The sequence below is a fragment of the Chiroxiphia lanceolata genome, chromosome 6 (genome assembly GCF_009829145.1).
Source record: "Chiroxiphia lanceolata isolate bChiLan1 chromosome 6, bChiLan1.pri, whole genome shotgun sequence".
Lineage (NCBI taxonomy): Eukaryota > Metazoa > Chordata > Aves > Passeriformes > Pipridae > Chiroxiphia > Chiroxiphia lanceolata.
In genome coordinates, this window is record NC_045642.1 from 23178544 (window position 1) to 23190753 (window position 12210).

General features: G+C 51.0%; 1 protein-coding gene across 1 annotated transcript in view; it reads right to left on the minus strand.

The window, feature by feature from the left end:
* ALX4 (ALX homeobox 4) overlaps window positions 1–11943 on the minus strand; it is a 39067-nt gene extending 27124 nt beyond the window's left edge. The window contains exon 1 of the mRNA XM_032692326.1: window positions 11547–11943. Within this exon, the coding sequence (XP_032548217.1) occupies window positions 11547–11943 (397 nt within the window). The remainder of the gene's footprint in view (window positions 1–11546) is intronic.
* Window positions 11944–12210: the final 267 nt, after the last annotated feature.

Below are 12210 nucleotides of genomic sequence, written 5' to 3' on the forward strand. Positions count from 1 at the left end.
TCTGGCAGATTCCACCTCAGGCAAAGGCCCAACAACATCACCAGCAATGAATTGCAGTAAGGTCCCCAGGAGACACTGCTCAGTAGGGTTTCTCCCCATCTTTGGGGACCCACTTTTGGAATAAAAGACATGCAAGAAAAGCATCACACTTCCTGTAGTAATTTTCCATCATCTGTCTGCATTTTCCTCAAAACCAGTTGTCTCATGGCTTGACTAAGGGGTTTACAACCTCAAGATGTCCAATGGTTTTGACATCATAACAGAACATCAGAACCTCCTTTCAGTGTTTCAGTTATAACAAGCGCTCACAAGTGCTTGTCACACATTCCTCATCTCCTATACAACATTTCATCTTTAAATTACAAGATTTCCCACCATAATCAGGGAGCTTTTGCCTTGCTAGTCTGAAGAGAGTTTACAGTCAAAAGCAGACAAGGTTGCCAAATGAGAGGGATTTTTTTTCAATCACACCTTGTTTGACACCACGAGCCTTTTTGAGGGACACTTTTAGTTCCTTGAACTCTGCTCTTGCAAACTTACATCTACTGCATGAAACAGGAATGTTTTCATTTCTGCACATTGTGGAAGAAAGGAGATGAAAAAGGATGCATCCTCCATTTTTTCTTGCTCTTCTGCTGAGGAAAGCGTCTGCCCAAAAAAAGGCCTTTGAATAAGGCATTGTTAGAACTAATCTTTCATGACTATGGTCTGGTGTCAGTGCCGTTCCAACCCCACAGACACCTGTGTTCAACGGAAACTGCTTCAGCTCTGAAGTTGCCCAGCTGCTCTCTTTTTGCCACCATGGTAGCTTTCTTTTCTCACAAGGAGCATGTGGAGCTTTTATCATCCTGGCAAGTCTGCAGCTGAGCCTCCAGAAGCAGGATCAGTGCCTGCAAAGCCAGATAGGCTACAGTGCGTTCTTCCCTGGCATTGGGGAACCACTGCCCCTTTCACTCCTGGCTGAGTGTTTGCCCAAGGTGCATCTTGTACCTCTCTTCAGAAGTTGACCTTGCTCTGGGTTCAATTTAGATTGGCAGCCTGGAGTCATGATAGCCTGTTCATAAAACATCATCTGTTCCTATTAAAGGGTCGACCATAAGCCAGGATATCCTCAGCTGTACCACAGGGAATGGGTGGCTGACCTGCTCTGTTGGTCTCTTGAGTGAGGGCTGCTGTACACAGGTGGTGGGAGATCCACAGTACAGTATTTTATGGACTTGTGTTTACATGAAAGCCATTTTCACCTCCAGATATTCACTATGGAAACCAAAATGAACCTAGTAAGGCACATCCCACATATCACCTAGTAATGGTAAAGCACAAGCCCCCTCTGATTAATGTATTATACAGCAAAGTTCTTGCTGGCTTTCTTTTCTAGCGAGGACAACAGATGAGGTCCAAAAACTGACTACAAGCTCAAAGAAACAACTCAGGGCTTGCCCACAGAGGCAGACACCACAAACAGATTGCCCAAAACTCTTTCTTTCATATAAGCCATGTCTTTGAAGGAAAACACCACAGGCTGAAAACCCTGGTGCTGACCAACCAGGTCCCAGTCACAGTGATGTACGTGCTGAGTGTTAGTTCATCTCCCACTTTGGCTATGCTGAGCAACTTCCTGGATCCCAGCACTCTAGTCTACTATATGCATTTTTCCACAGCATGGACACTTTCCTCAATCCCTGCCTTCCCTCAGATCCCTGTGGGGGCTACATTTTGGACTGTCCCATCATCTCCCTCTTCTGTCTAGTTTCAGTGACCAGTACCTGAATGAGCACCTGCAATGTCTGTAGATTACACAAGTGATAAACCCCTCTCTTGCTACTTGACTGTTCCCGTAGCCCTCCCTCTGAAGTGGACCGCTGACAAATGGACAAAAATAGGTGGTTCAACAAAGAACTCCAATTTTTACCACCAAGGCCAAGGAAAAGGGCCTTGGCCACAACCAGCCACAAAACCAAACTAGTTAAAGGCTACAAGGGAAGAGCGGGGTTCTCTGGGCACCAGCTTAACCTGGTCAACCCTGGCCACAAATAAGCCTTACTATAGCTTCAACTTTAATTTAAAACTGGCATCACCCAGCTTCGCACGTGCACCTTCAGGTCCTCCTGTTTCCTGAGCTGAGTTTGGGCCTTTCAGTAGATTTTCATAGGGCTCTGTCCTGACCAGCCATATATTTATAACAACATTCTCTGTGGATATTTCCCCTCCCCAACAGAGCCAGAGTTAAATGAGCCACTGCACTCATGTTTGATGTTGTAGCCAATACCCCATTGCTTTCTATCCTGCAATAGAATATTCTTCTAATAGCTTGAAGTGGTATGAACTGAATGGAAATACTCTTTTCTCCAGCACAGGACCTCATACCTATATAAAGCAACTGGCTTCCCTCTCTTCCAGTAGCAGTTTTCTGACTTCTGTTCAAGAGCTGAAATGAAATATTTAAGCTCTGTCATAAATCCCACCGCTTCATGGAGTGTTTCTGGCCTTCTGCACCATCTGCCTAACCGTCTAGCAATTGGTCCATCAGCTATTTATCTTGGAAGTCCTCACTGGAGACATGAGGAACACAAAATATCTGCAGGTCTTCTGCCAATTTAGGTAGGTCTATTCTTCCTCTTGCCTTCTAGCATTTGGCTGTGTCCTGTCTAGCTCAGACTGATATCTGGCTCCAATCTGCTTATGAAGTTTCAGACCAAATCTTGATAAGCCAGATTATGTCTATAATGCAGTGTTTCTCAGCTCTCAGCTATGGGCCCTCGCCACAGCTGTGCTCCTGACTCCACTCCAGGACGAGGTTTGGGCATGCATCATCCCAGGGAAGGTTGGAAAAGAACCACATGGTGCTCCAGAAGATCTCACAGCCTCCTGAACTGGAGACCAGCACCACAGTCCGAGCTATAGAGCATACCTCTGCCCCAGCATTTGGCCTCAGGCTCTCCTCCATCCAGTTCCTCTTCCCAGTCAGTTAAACAGTGAGAATGGACATGCATCAGCCTCCCATGTAGTCTTTCTTGAGTGACATCACTGGGGCTGGAAAAACTTGATGCTGTGGGTCTCCTTATGCTTGTGTTACAGAGCACACACACTGGAAATGGGCAGTCTCACAGGTGACCCATCCCCACCTGACAGACCCAACTCCATGCCCAGCATGAGACCAGCCCATGCCCAGCTGGTACCCTGGTGAGCCTTTGGTGTCATTTTTGAGATGTTTTGCTTTTCTTTCAGAAACCTTGCTGCGGCACAGGTTTCCTACCAAGTTTTGGGCTGAGCAATGTTTTCCTATTTCCCCTGTTTTGTAAAACAACTTCTGGCCTGTGTCACACATGTTCCTCAGCACCTCACGGAGTTGTCGTCTTGCAGCTGGGCCTTCAGATCTCTCTGGGCACTGTCCCAGCATACAGTTATTCTCTGATTGTTTTTGACCCTTTCTGGGAAAATTCCTGATATTGCCTCCTCTCCCTGCGCACACTGTACAGCTTTGTTTTGTTTTGATTTGATTCTAGTGTGAATTCCTTTCACTTTCCACTGATCCTGAATAGATTAGATATCTGCAAGAACCTTTGTTATCTGATCCCTCTTACATCAAAAGAATGAATACAGTTCCCTGTTTCCCTCTTTGGAAATTGCATCCTACCCCAAAAACAGTGTTACAGCTCCTAAGTGAAGCAGTCAGTCAATATCCAAAGTCCCAGGGAGACTGCTTCCACTACAGGGAGGAACTGATGAGACACAAGATATTCCTTTTAAGCAGCAGTGCTTGCACACAGAGCCCAGATAGGGAACAACAGCAGTCAGATAGGAGTTATACTGAGACCTTACAAGTTTATTTTATTTTCCCCAGACAGAAATCTGACCAAAACATTTATTCTGTCTCTTCCTCCATTTCCTCAGTACCCATTGATAGCACTTCTCTGATGGGCCTAGATGCTGTTGAATCCCTGCCCTTTGGTTTTGTAGGGTTTTCAGGCTTCCACTGAAGAAAGGTGGTTGTTGTCTTCATAAGCCCCACACAGTTTCACACAGCCTCAGCATACAGCATGTCTGCAGTAAACCAGCTTACCTTTCAGGCTCCATCACCAGCTTACTCACTTGCCTTACAGCTAATGAACATGGTTCTTGCTAATAAGGAACGTATTTAGAAATAAAACTGATTCAACCACCTGTTTCCAGCAAGCAGATTAACAGTAACAAGATAAACACTTAAACTACATCTTCACGAAAAAGAAAAAATTATCAGATGCAAACAGACTTTTTTTTAGTGCTGAGTTAGGCAATGCAATAGTCTTCAGTCAGTGCAGATGAGTGTGTGGGGCTCATGACATACCAGCTTGTCATGACTAAATCCTGCTGGGACTTGAAGACAGCAGCTACTAAATGTTGAATCACAGCTATTCTCAATGGCAATATAAAGAATTTTATACTAGTTTATATATATATATACTAATATATATATATATATAATATATTATATAAAAAACATAAAATCAGTTGCAGTCCATCTTCCATAATAGCACTGAGTCTGTCACTGCTTATTACCCATCCAAGGTATCTTCTCTTCTTCTTCCCTGCCTCTTCTCATTGATCTCTGTTCCTCCCTCTCCGTCCTTCTCCCCTATTCCTCACTGATCCCTCTCTTTGACCAAAAAACGACCCTAGAAGTATTGTGCTGATATCAATTTCTCTTTCACATTATGTCTACCTTTGTGACAGTCAAAATATGAAGATGATTTGCAAGTATATATGGCCAAGCAGATTCACCAGTAAGTACAATAACATTGACTCAGCTGAACTTTCACAGAAAATAAAGTGGAGGGCATTTATTTAATATATCTAAGTAGCTTTCCTCTTTTGCTTATGAACTTTCATTTACAAGCTAAGGCAACTGAGAGACATGTAACTATGATAAATTACTCTAACACTTTATTCACGTGAAATGTTCCCATCTATCTCTTAGTAAATGTTTCTCAAGTCACAGGGGTCCTATATTAGCTGCATTACCACTCAGACTTCTGCAAATCCAGAACTATACCTCTTTTCCTTTTGAAAATGTATCTACATGAAGATATTAGACCTATGTTTTCCAAGCTAATTAACAACTGAGATGGGGTTTTGGTTTTTTTTTTCAAATGTGTAGGAGGAATATCTCAGAAACATATGACTTTTGGGGCAGGGATTTCTCAGCATTTTCTGAAATGCAAAACTCTTATCTTGTGTTGGCCAATATAGGTTGCTCCCACTAATGAGTTTCTTTTAAAAGATTAGACCATTAAAGTGGATTGGCAGGTTGAGCCTACTTTACATACTGAGAGACCTGAGCATATGAGAACACATCAGTTGCTACAGCTTCTTGCACAGAATAAGGACAGAGCTGTCAAGAAACTTAAGTTAAATCCCTTCAAAAATCAAGCACAGGACCTCTACTCCTTGAGTTTCTGACTCCAACAGTGGCTGCTTCAACAGCCGGCTGAGTGCCTTTTTCTGCTGGAGCCACTGCCCTGGGAAGGTTACACTGATGCCACTGAGTGGCCACAGCTTCACCTTGCATTAGCTACTCAGATGTTACGAATTTCAGAAAAGAAAATTCTCCTACTGCCCCAGGAAGCATCATGCTTTTTACCTGAGAATTTCTGCAGCTGCAGAAATGCCCTGAACAAATAATAAAGCAGCTTAAGGACTCCAGGGAGTGAAACTGGCTAAAGAGTCGAGAATTAGGGCGACCGAGTGGACAAGTCTGGAGATGTCCTTTAGCAGCGGACCTTGGCTCTGAGCCTCCCAGACACCACCTCCCGCTTACAAGGGAAACTCATCATGGCTTTGAACGCAGGGCTTGGAAAATTAATAAATCTTCAAGATCTGAGGGATTGAAGTCTGCACATTAGCTCCCCTTAAACCTTGGGTGCATTTAACTTGTGAGGTTAGAAACCACAGCCAAAGAAATCTCTTTTGATTCAGACCGTGTTTTGAGCAGTCACCCATAAAGCAGCCAGTGAATCACTTCAGCCAGTTAGTCATGCAGCCACACTGAATGTACACTCAAAAGGCTGCACAAAATAAACAGCCTGCAGCTCCAGATAACACATACACAGCTCATTTGCGTTATCTGGCATCAGCATATATTGTTAATAGGACTCCTACACCAAACCCTTAGGAAAGACACCTCAATAAGCATCTCCAAATCTCTCTCCCTATCAGTATTTTTCTCATCTGCTCCACTCTGTGTTGCTTTCAAAACAATTAAGACCGGTAAAAGTTTTAAGACCCGTTCTCTCTCTCCGGACCCTTCTTATTGCTGGTAACGTCCTGCTGAGGTCAGAGACGTGCGCTGCAGAAGCGTAGGGCCAAAGCGGAGTTAATTCCAATTAGCAGAGGACAAGTCGAAAATAAAAAACTCTAGTACGAAAAGAAATCTTCCTGCAAGGAGGGAGCGGCAGGGATATAGGCAGAGGGAGGCTCCCAGTCCTTTGACACATGAGTGTTATAAACAGCTCAGGTCAGGAATCCTATAAAAACCTCCAGCCAGATCTACATCCAAGTCAAGAGAAGCACAAAACACTTTTGGAAAGAGCCGCGAATAAACCTTCCTGCGCGGCCCCAGGGGTAAGGAGCGTCAGCCCTACCTTCGCGTCTGGCTCCCTGAGGAAATCCCGCAGGTTTCCGCGGAGGAGATCCCGCACCTCCGAGTGTCTGTTCAAACAGAGGCTTAGCCAAACTCCTGGCGAGAGCTCCCTCCCCTCCCTGGGAGGGGTGCCGGAACCCTTGAATGGCAGATCTGGTGGCCCTATTGTGGAAAGAGAGGGCTATTGCCAGGGCGGCGTCATCATCACGCCCGGAGCCGGCGGCCGAGTCCCGCCGGGCAGCCGGCCCCGCAGCACCGGGAGGGAAGGGTCGGCCCTGCCGCCCCGCTCCCCGAAGCTCGCCTTGCCTCCCCCGCCCTCCTGGCTCCGCTTGCCGGCTTCTGCTACCTGATGCCAGCTTAGGTCCCGTCCCTCCTTCCCCTCTTCCCCCCGCTTCCCCACTCGCGCCTCCCTCTCGATCACGTCTCCCCTTATACTCCCTTGTTGCCCCCCGCGGGGATCAGGGCAGCAGCATCCTCCCCACCCCGGGAGGGGGATAGGAGGTACAAGGGGAGCCCGCGACCTTATTCGCGGGGAAGGAGCCGAGACCAAAGCTGGGAGGATAGGGAAGGGGAGGCAGGATCGAATGGCCACCTCAGCTCGGGATGCCCTTCTCAAAGTTCTCAGCTCCCCTGGCTCGCGGTGGGCAGCGACGCAGTCCCGTCCCGGCAGAGCGGTTCCTGCGGAGATGCTCAGCCGGGCGGCCCTCATCCTGGTGCGGGGGCACGGTATCGGCCCATGCGGAGAGCCCCGCAAGAGTCCCAAGAGCACACGGACCCCGTAACCCCGTTCCGCCCAGGGCGCGGGGCTGCTGCGGGAGCCGGGGCAGGGGGCAGGTGCCGCAGAGCCCTTGAACGTCGGCGGGGGCTCGGCGCGGCGCCGCGGGGAGCCCCGAGCGCCTGGCAGCGAGCGGTCCCTCACGGGAGGCACAGAGGGACCGCCAGCGAGCTCGTTCCTGCCGTGCCTGCAGCTTACATTACATCAGGGGAGGAGGAGGAGAAATGCATTAAAAGCGTCAATTTAAAAGAGCATGCAGCGAGCCTCCGACTCCTACAACAGTGGCTTTCTGCACTTCTAACAATAAAAGTGCACTTATGGCTGAACTCTTTATTTGCTCGCTAAATAAAAGAAACGGTTCTTATTTGCATAACGCATCGCTTAAAGAATTTCCTCTGTTAGAGAAAGCCCGTTTCCTTTCTCCTGTTTCCTTTGAGCAAATATCCCCATCACATTCGCCTTCACTCCACAAAGGATTTTATTCCAACCCGTATTTCTAGACAGCAATATACGTATACCTTTCTGTGTGTATAAGGGTATGTGAGCACATATGTTTCAAGACATATAACTTACTTCAGCTCCACGCAATAGAAATAGCAAGTCAGATTACTACAGCACATAAATCATTCGAAAGCTTTTTTCTCTCATAAGCCAAGATATATAACCTGTTCTGAGGACTAGATTATCTTGAAGGTCTCTTCCAACCTTGGTAATTCTATGATTCTGTGGCTTTTATTTAAGAATTCGGCTTTAATTACCCGTGCCGGTTTGCGGAATAACCCGTACCCCTATTCGCGGCAGGGAACGCGAGGGAAGCCGTGCGAGGCCGCCGGCCCGCCGCAGAGCACAGGCAGGGGGGCTTCTGGCAGGGGCGTGAGAAGCCTGCCTGGTGCCCTATAGGACCAGGTCGGCAGCAGCCGCTGCGAGAGGGCCGTGGGGAGCCCGGCCGAGAGCCAGGGCCGCCCGGTGCCACCGTCGCTGCCAGCAGCCGGGCTGGAAGCGCTCCGACGATTGCCGTCCGTGTCCTTCGTGTATTTACGGACGCAGCTCGCCCTTTGCCTATATTTATCCGTACAATGCAGTGGAAGAGCTTAGATCTAGAAATAGAAGCCGAGAGCAATAGATGGCAGGCTCGGGCTTTTTATAACTCAAAAAGACTTGTTTATTAAAGAAATAAAATTAAATTAAACAACAACAACAAAAAGGAGTGGACGCCCTGCCTGGCCGGCTGGGAAGGTGCGTGCCATGCCCGCCGTACCCCGCCGGCCCAGCCCCCGCCTCAGTGCCCCGCCGCTCCGCTCCGGGCTCGCCCGAGGCCTCTACCAGCGCCGAAGGGAAAGGCATAGGCGAGAGTTGCGGGGCCGCATTGCGGAGTGCAGCGCCCCCCGGGAATGCGGAGACCGGCCCGGGCCACGGGCCTGCTGCAGCGCCGGGAGTGGGGAAAGCCGACCGTCTGAGCATCGCCCGGCGGGAGAGCCTGCCTGTTGGTCGGCCTCGGTTTGCATTTTGCTTGTTTAGGGGCTTTTTTCTCTTCTTTTGGGATTTTGTTGTTTTTCAAATTGAGGGATTTACGGTCACGGCATGCCACCACTCCAGCATCCTGCTCAGGCTCGGACAACGGGGAACGCTGGGAGCCAGTAGTCCCCGCCGCAGCCGCCGCGCTCCTTTCCCTCTGCACAACGCGCAGGGCAGTACCAGCACCGAAGCTGCCGCGGGGTCTCGACGGAAGGCAGCGGGGCAGCCGTCTGTTCCCCGGCTTCCCAAGCAAACCCCTCCGCTAGCTCTCCCTCACCCGCCGTGTCCCGCCTGCGTTCCGGCTGCCCACGCTTGTGCCCGCTGCAGACAAGGAGGGCGGCTTTCTCTTCCCGCGCGCTCACTCACGCCGAGGTTATTTACCCGCACTCGGAGGTTTCCCGGTCCCTTTAGCCCTCCGCGTGATTCCCGGGGCACAGCCCCTGTGCCCGGCGCGGTGTGTTTCGCCTTCTGGGAAAAGGCATAGGGACGCCTACGGGTCTTGCAGCCGCCCTCCGAAACCCCGCTCTAGCTGTTATTAGCAAGTCTCTCTCTTCAACCATTAAGCACTATTATTATCACTATTGCTATTAATTATCCTCGCCGAACCATGTGTCTCTCATTACAGCCCACCGTCCCTAGCCACATCACAAGAGGCTCGCAAAGAGCGCGGTCTGGGCCAGTCCGGGCCGCTCGCCGCCGCTGCGGGGCTCCCACTGAAGGAGAACGCGGAGGCCCGCCTGAAAATAAATCAGGGGAACCCCGGCGGTGTTAAGGAGGGTAATAAACTCGTGTGATTCTACCGGGAATTGTAATGTGGCATCACAGGCTATGCCGGCGCCCTGGGCTTTGCAACCTACAAAAACAAGAGAGCCGGTTAGCAGAGAGAGGATGGCAGGACGGTAGGGAAGGCACGAGGGCTCTCCTGCACTCCCACTCCCGGAGGAAGCGAAGACCGGGAATGTCCCCCCGGGGCCGCAACCCCGCGGGGCTCCCCGGTCCCATCGTGTCCTTCCCCGTGAAGCCCCACCTGGCCCAAGAAGGCCTTCGCGGATGAGGCCTTGGCGCCGGTGAGAGTTGTCCGCCAACGGGGAAAGCGCAGGGGAAGAGAGGGAACGTGGAAGAAGGAAAAAGCTCCAATCATGGCCAGAACAAACGTGAAAGCAGCCCTTAAACAGAGCCCTCATGCCACTGCGCGGTTCAGTGGGGAGATACCCGCGGGAGGAGGGTTGCGGGCAAGGACCCATGAGGGCCAGGGCAAGGAGCAGAGTGCAGCCGGAGGAGGGGGACGGGATCGACCCCTGCCCGTCCGGGCGCACCGTAGCCAGGCTGTGCCTGCGCTCCCGAGCACGGCTGTATGGCGAGGACTTATTGCCCTTTCCCAGTGAAGGGAAGTCACCTGTGCGGGGAGGAACTGGGGCTGTGGACCTGGATCCGGGGACACCTCAGATGCAAGTAGGGGGCGATGGACGGAGCCTGAACGCGAGCCGGCACGCAGCGGAGATGGATAGAGGCATGGCGCCTCTGCCCCCTTTTAAGTCTAGAGATGGGGGGAAAAAGGTAAGTAAAGAGGGAAAAGAGTGCTCAAATGACGGTGAGAGTATAGAAGTGGGATTGCCGGCCTGATCCGGACCTCTCCTGGCTACCCTGCGCCCTCATTCCGTAGACACCGTCCGTTTTAGGGTCTCCCTGGAGACACGGTCCTATCGCTTTCCCTGCCCGTGGACTGACTCATCCCAGGATGGGGACCACCTCAGAGGCGACGCGCTCAATCTAGGCCGGGGCAGTCCCTCTTCACCCACACAGAAATCACGGTGAGGAAGAGGGATTTCATTTCCACTTTCTCTTCATGGGAAAACTGATTAGGGGGATTTATTTCTTTCGTTGTTGAATTTTTGGGTTTATTTAGGGGATGTTGTTTGCTTGTTTTCCTTTTTTCCTAACCCTCCAGATACAGTGGAGACCTCCCGAAGAAGCCTTTTAAAGCCACGCTCGGAAACGACACGAGGAGCGCCCCCGTTCCCGGCTGTCCTGTGAGCGCCAGCGCGAGGGAGTGTCTTAATTGCCGCTAATGACCCGCAGAGAGGATGCTAGGGAGTTATCTGCAGTCCAGCAGAAGTCAATTAGAGAAGTGGCAATTAGGAGAGAAAGTGAGAGACAGGAGAGATCGTTACAGTGAAAAGTGAAGATTTCGGTGAAGTTTTCCAGAAATTCTTCCTGTGGAAAAGTGTCCCCGCGGAGAGTACACTGCGCAGCCCGGCGCTCTGCTCTTTCTTTTTCTCCCAGTTTCTGCGGACTTCCCCGCACTGCTCAAGAACTAACGCTTTGCGGGAGCGCAGCGGCCCCGTTCCGAAATTACGATTAAGATCACCGCAAAGCGGGACACTGCGGGAAAGGCGGCTTCCCGCGGGCGTCGGAGGCTCCAGACCCGTCTGAGAATGAAGATACTCGTGGGGCACGGCGGCACCCGCTGCGGCGGGAGGGGGCTGCGCGCCGGAGCCGGGCAAGGTCTCCTTGACCCTGGTAGGGTTTGTTCTGCCGGGCAACCACCCCCCACATCCCCGGGAGGCCCTTTCCAGGCCCCGGGAGTATCTCTCCGTTTTCACCTCCAATGTTTCCCCCCCGCCGCCAGGGACTCACCGTAACAGGAGACCTGCAGAGTTCCGTTGTGGCCGCTGCTCTCTTGCAGCTTGATGTTGCTGTCCGGGGGGGTTTTGCAAGGGCCTCGCTGCATGTAGAGGTGCGGCGGCTGTTGCTGCGGAGGGTATTTGTTAAAGGAGGCCGGAGCCCCGGCAGAGCCGGCAGCCTGCACACTGCCATCCAGGGACTGACATTCCTGCTGGCTGTAGCGGCTCCGGCACTTAGTGCTGCTGTCACCAAAGCCTTGTCCTTTGCTGGCCAGGAAAGTAGGGCTGAACTTGTCACTTGCTTGAAATGCCCTAAAAGGCGAGGAGCCTTCTGTGTCCTGGGAGGCTGCGTTGTAGTAGGAATCCATGGCAGCCGGATCACAATAAGAAACACAAGTATCAGCATTCATTCCTAAAATTAAAAGGCCCGAGTGTCCTTAATGCGCTTGGAGGGGCACCAGGAACCACTCTTTCTCTCTCCCTCTCACATAGACACACACTCACAGCTGGGCTGGGGAGCTCTAAGAGAATTCAGATGTTGGTGAAAGCTGACCAGAACTCCAAACCCCCTTAAGATCTCGCACAGTTAAAGGGGTCTTTTTCTTTCCCTCCCTCCCTCCCTCCCTCTCTCTCTCACACACACGCTTGCCCTACGTCTCTCTCTAAACTACACTTTA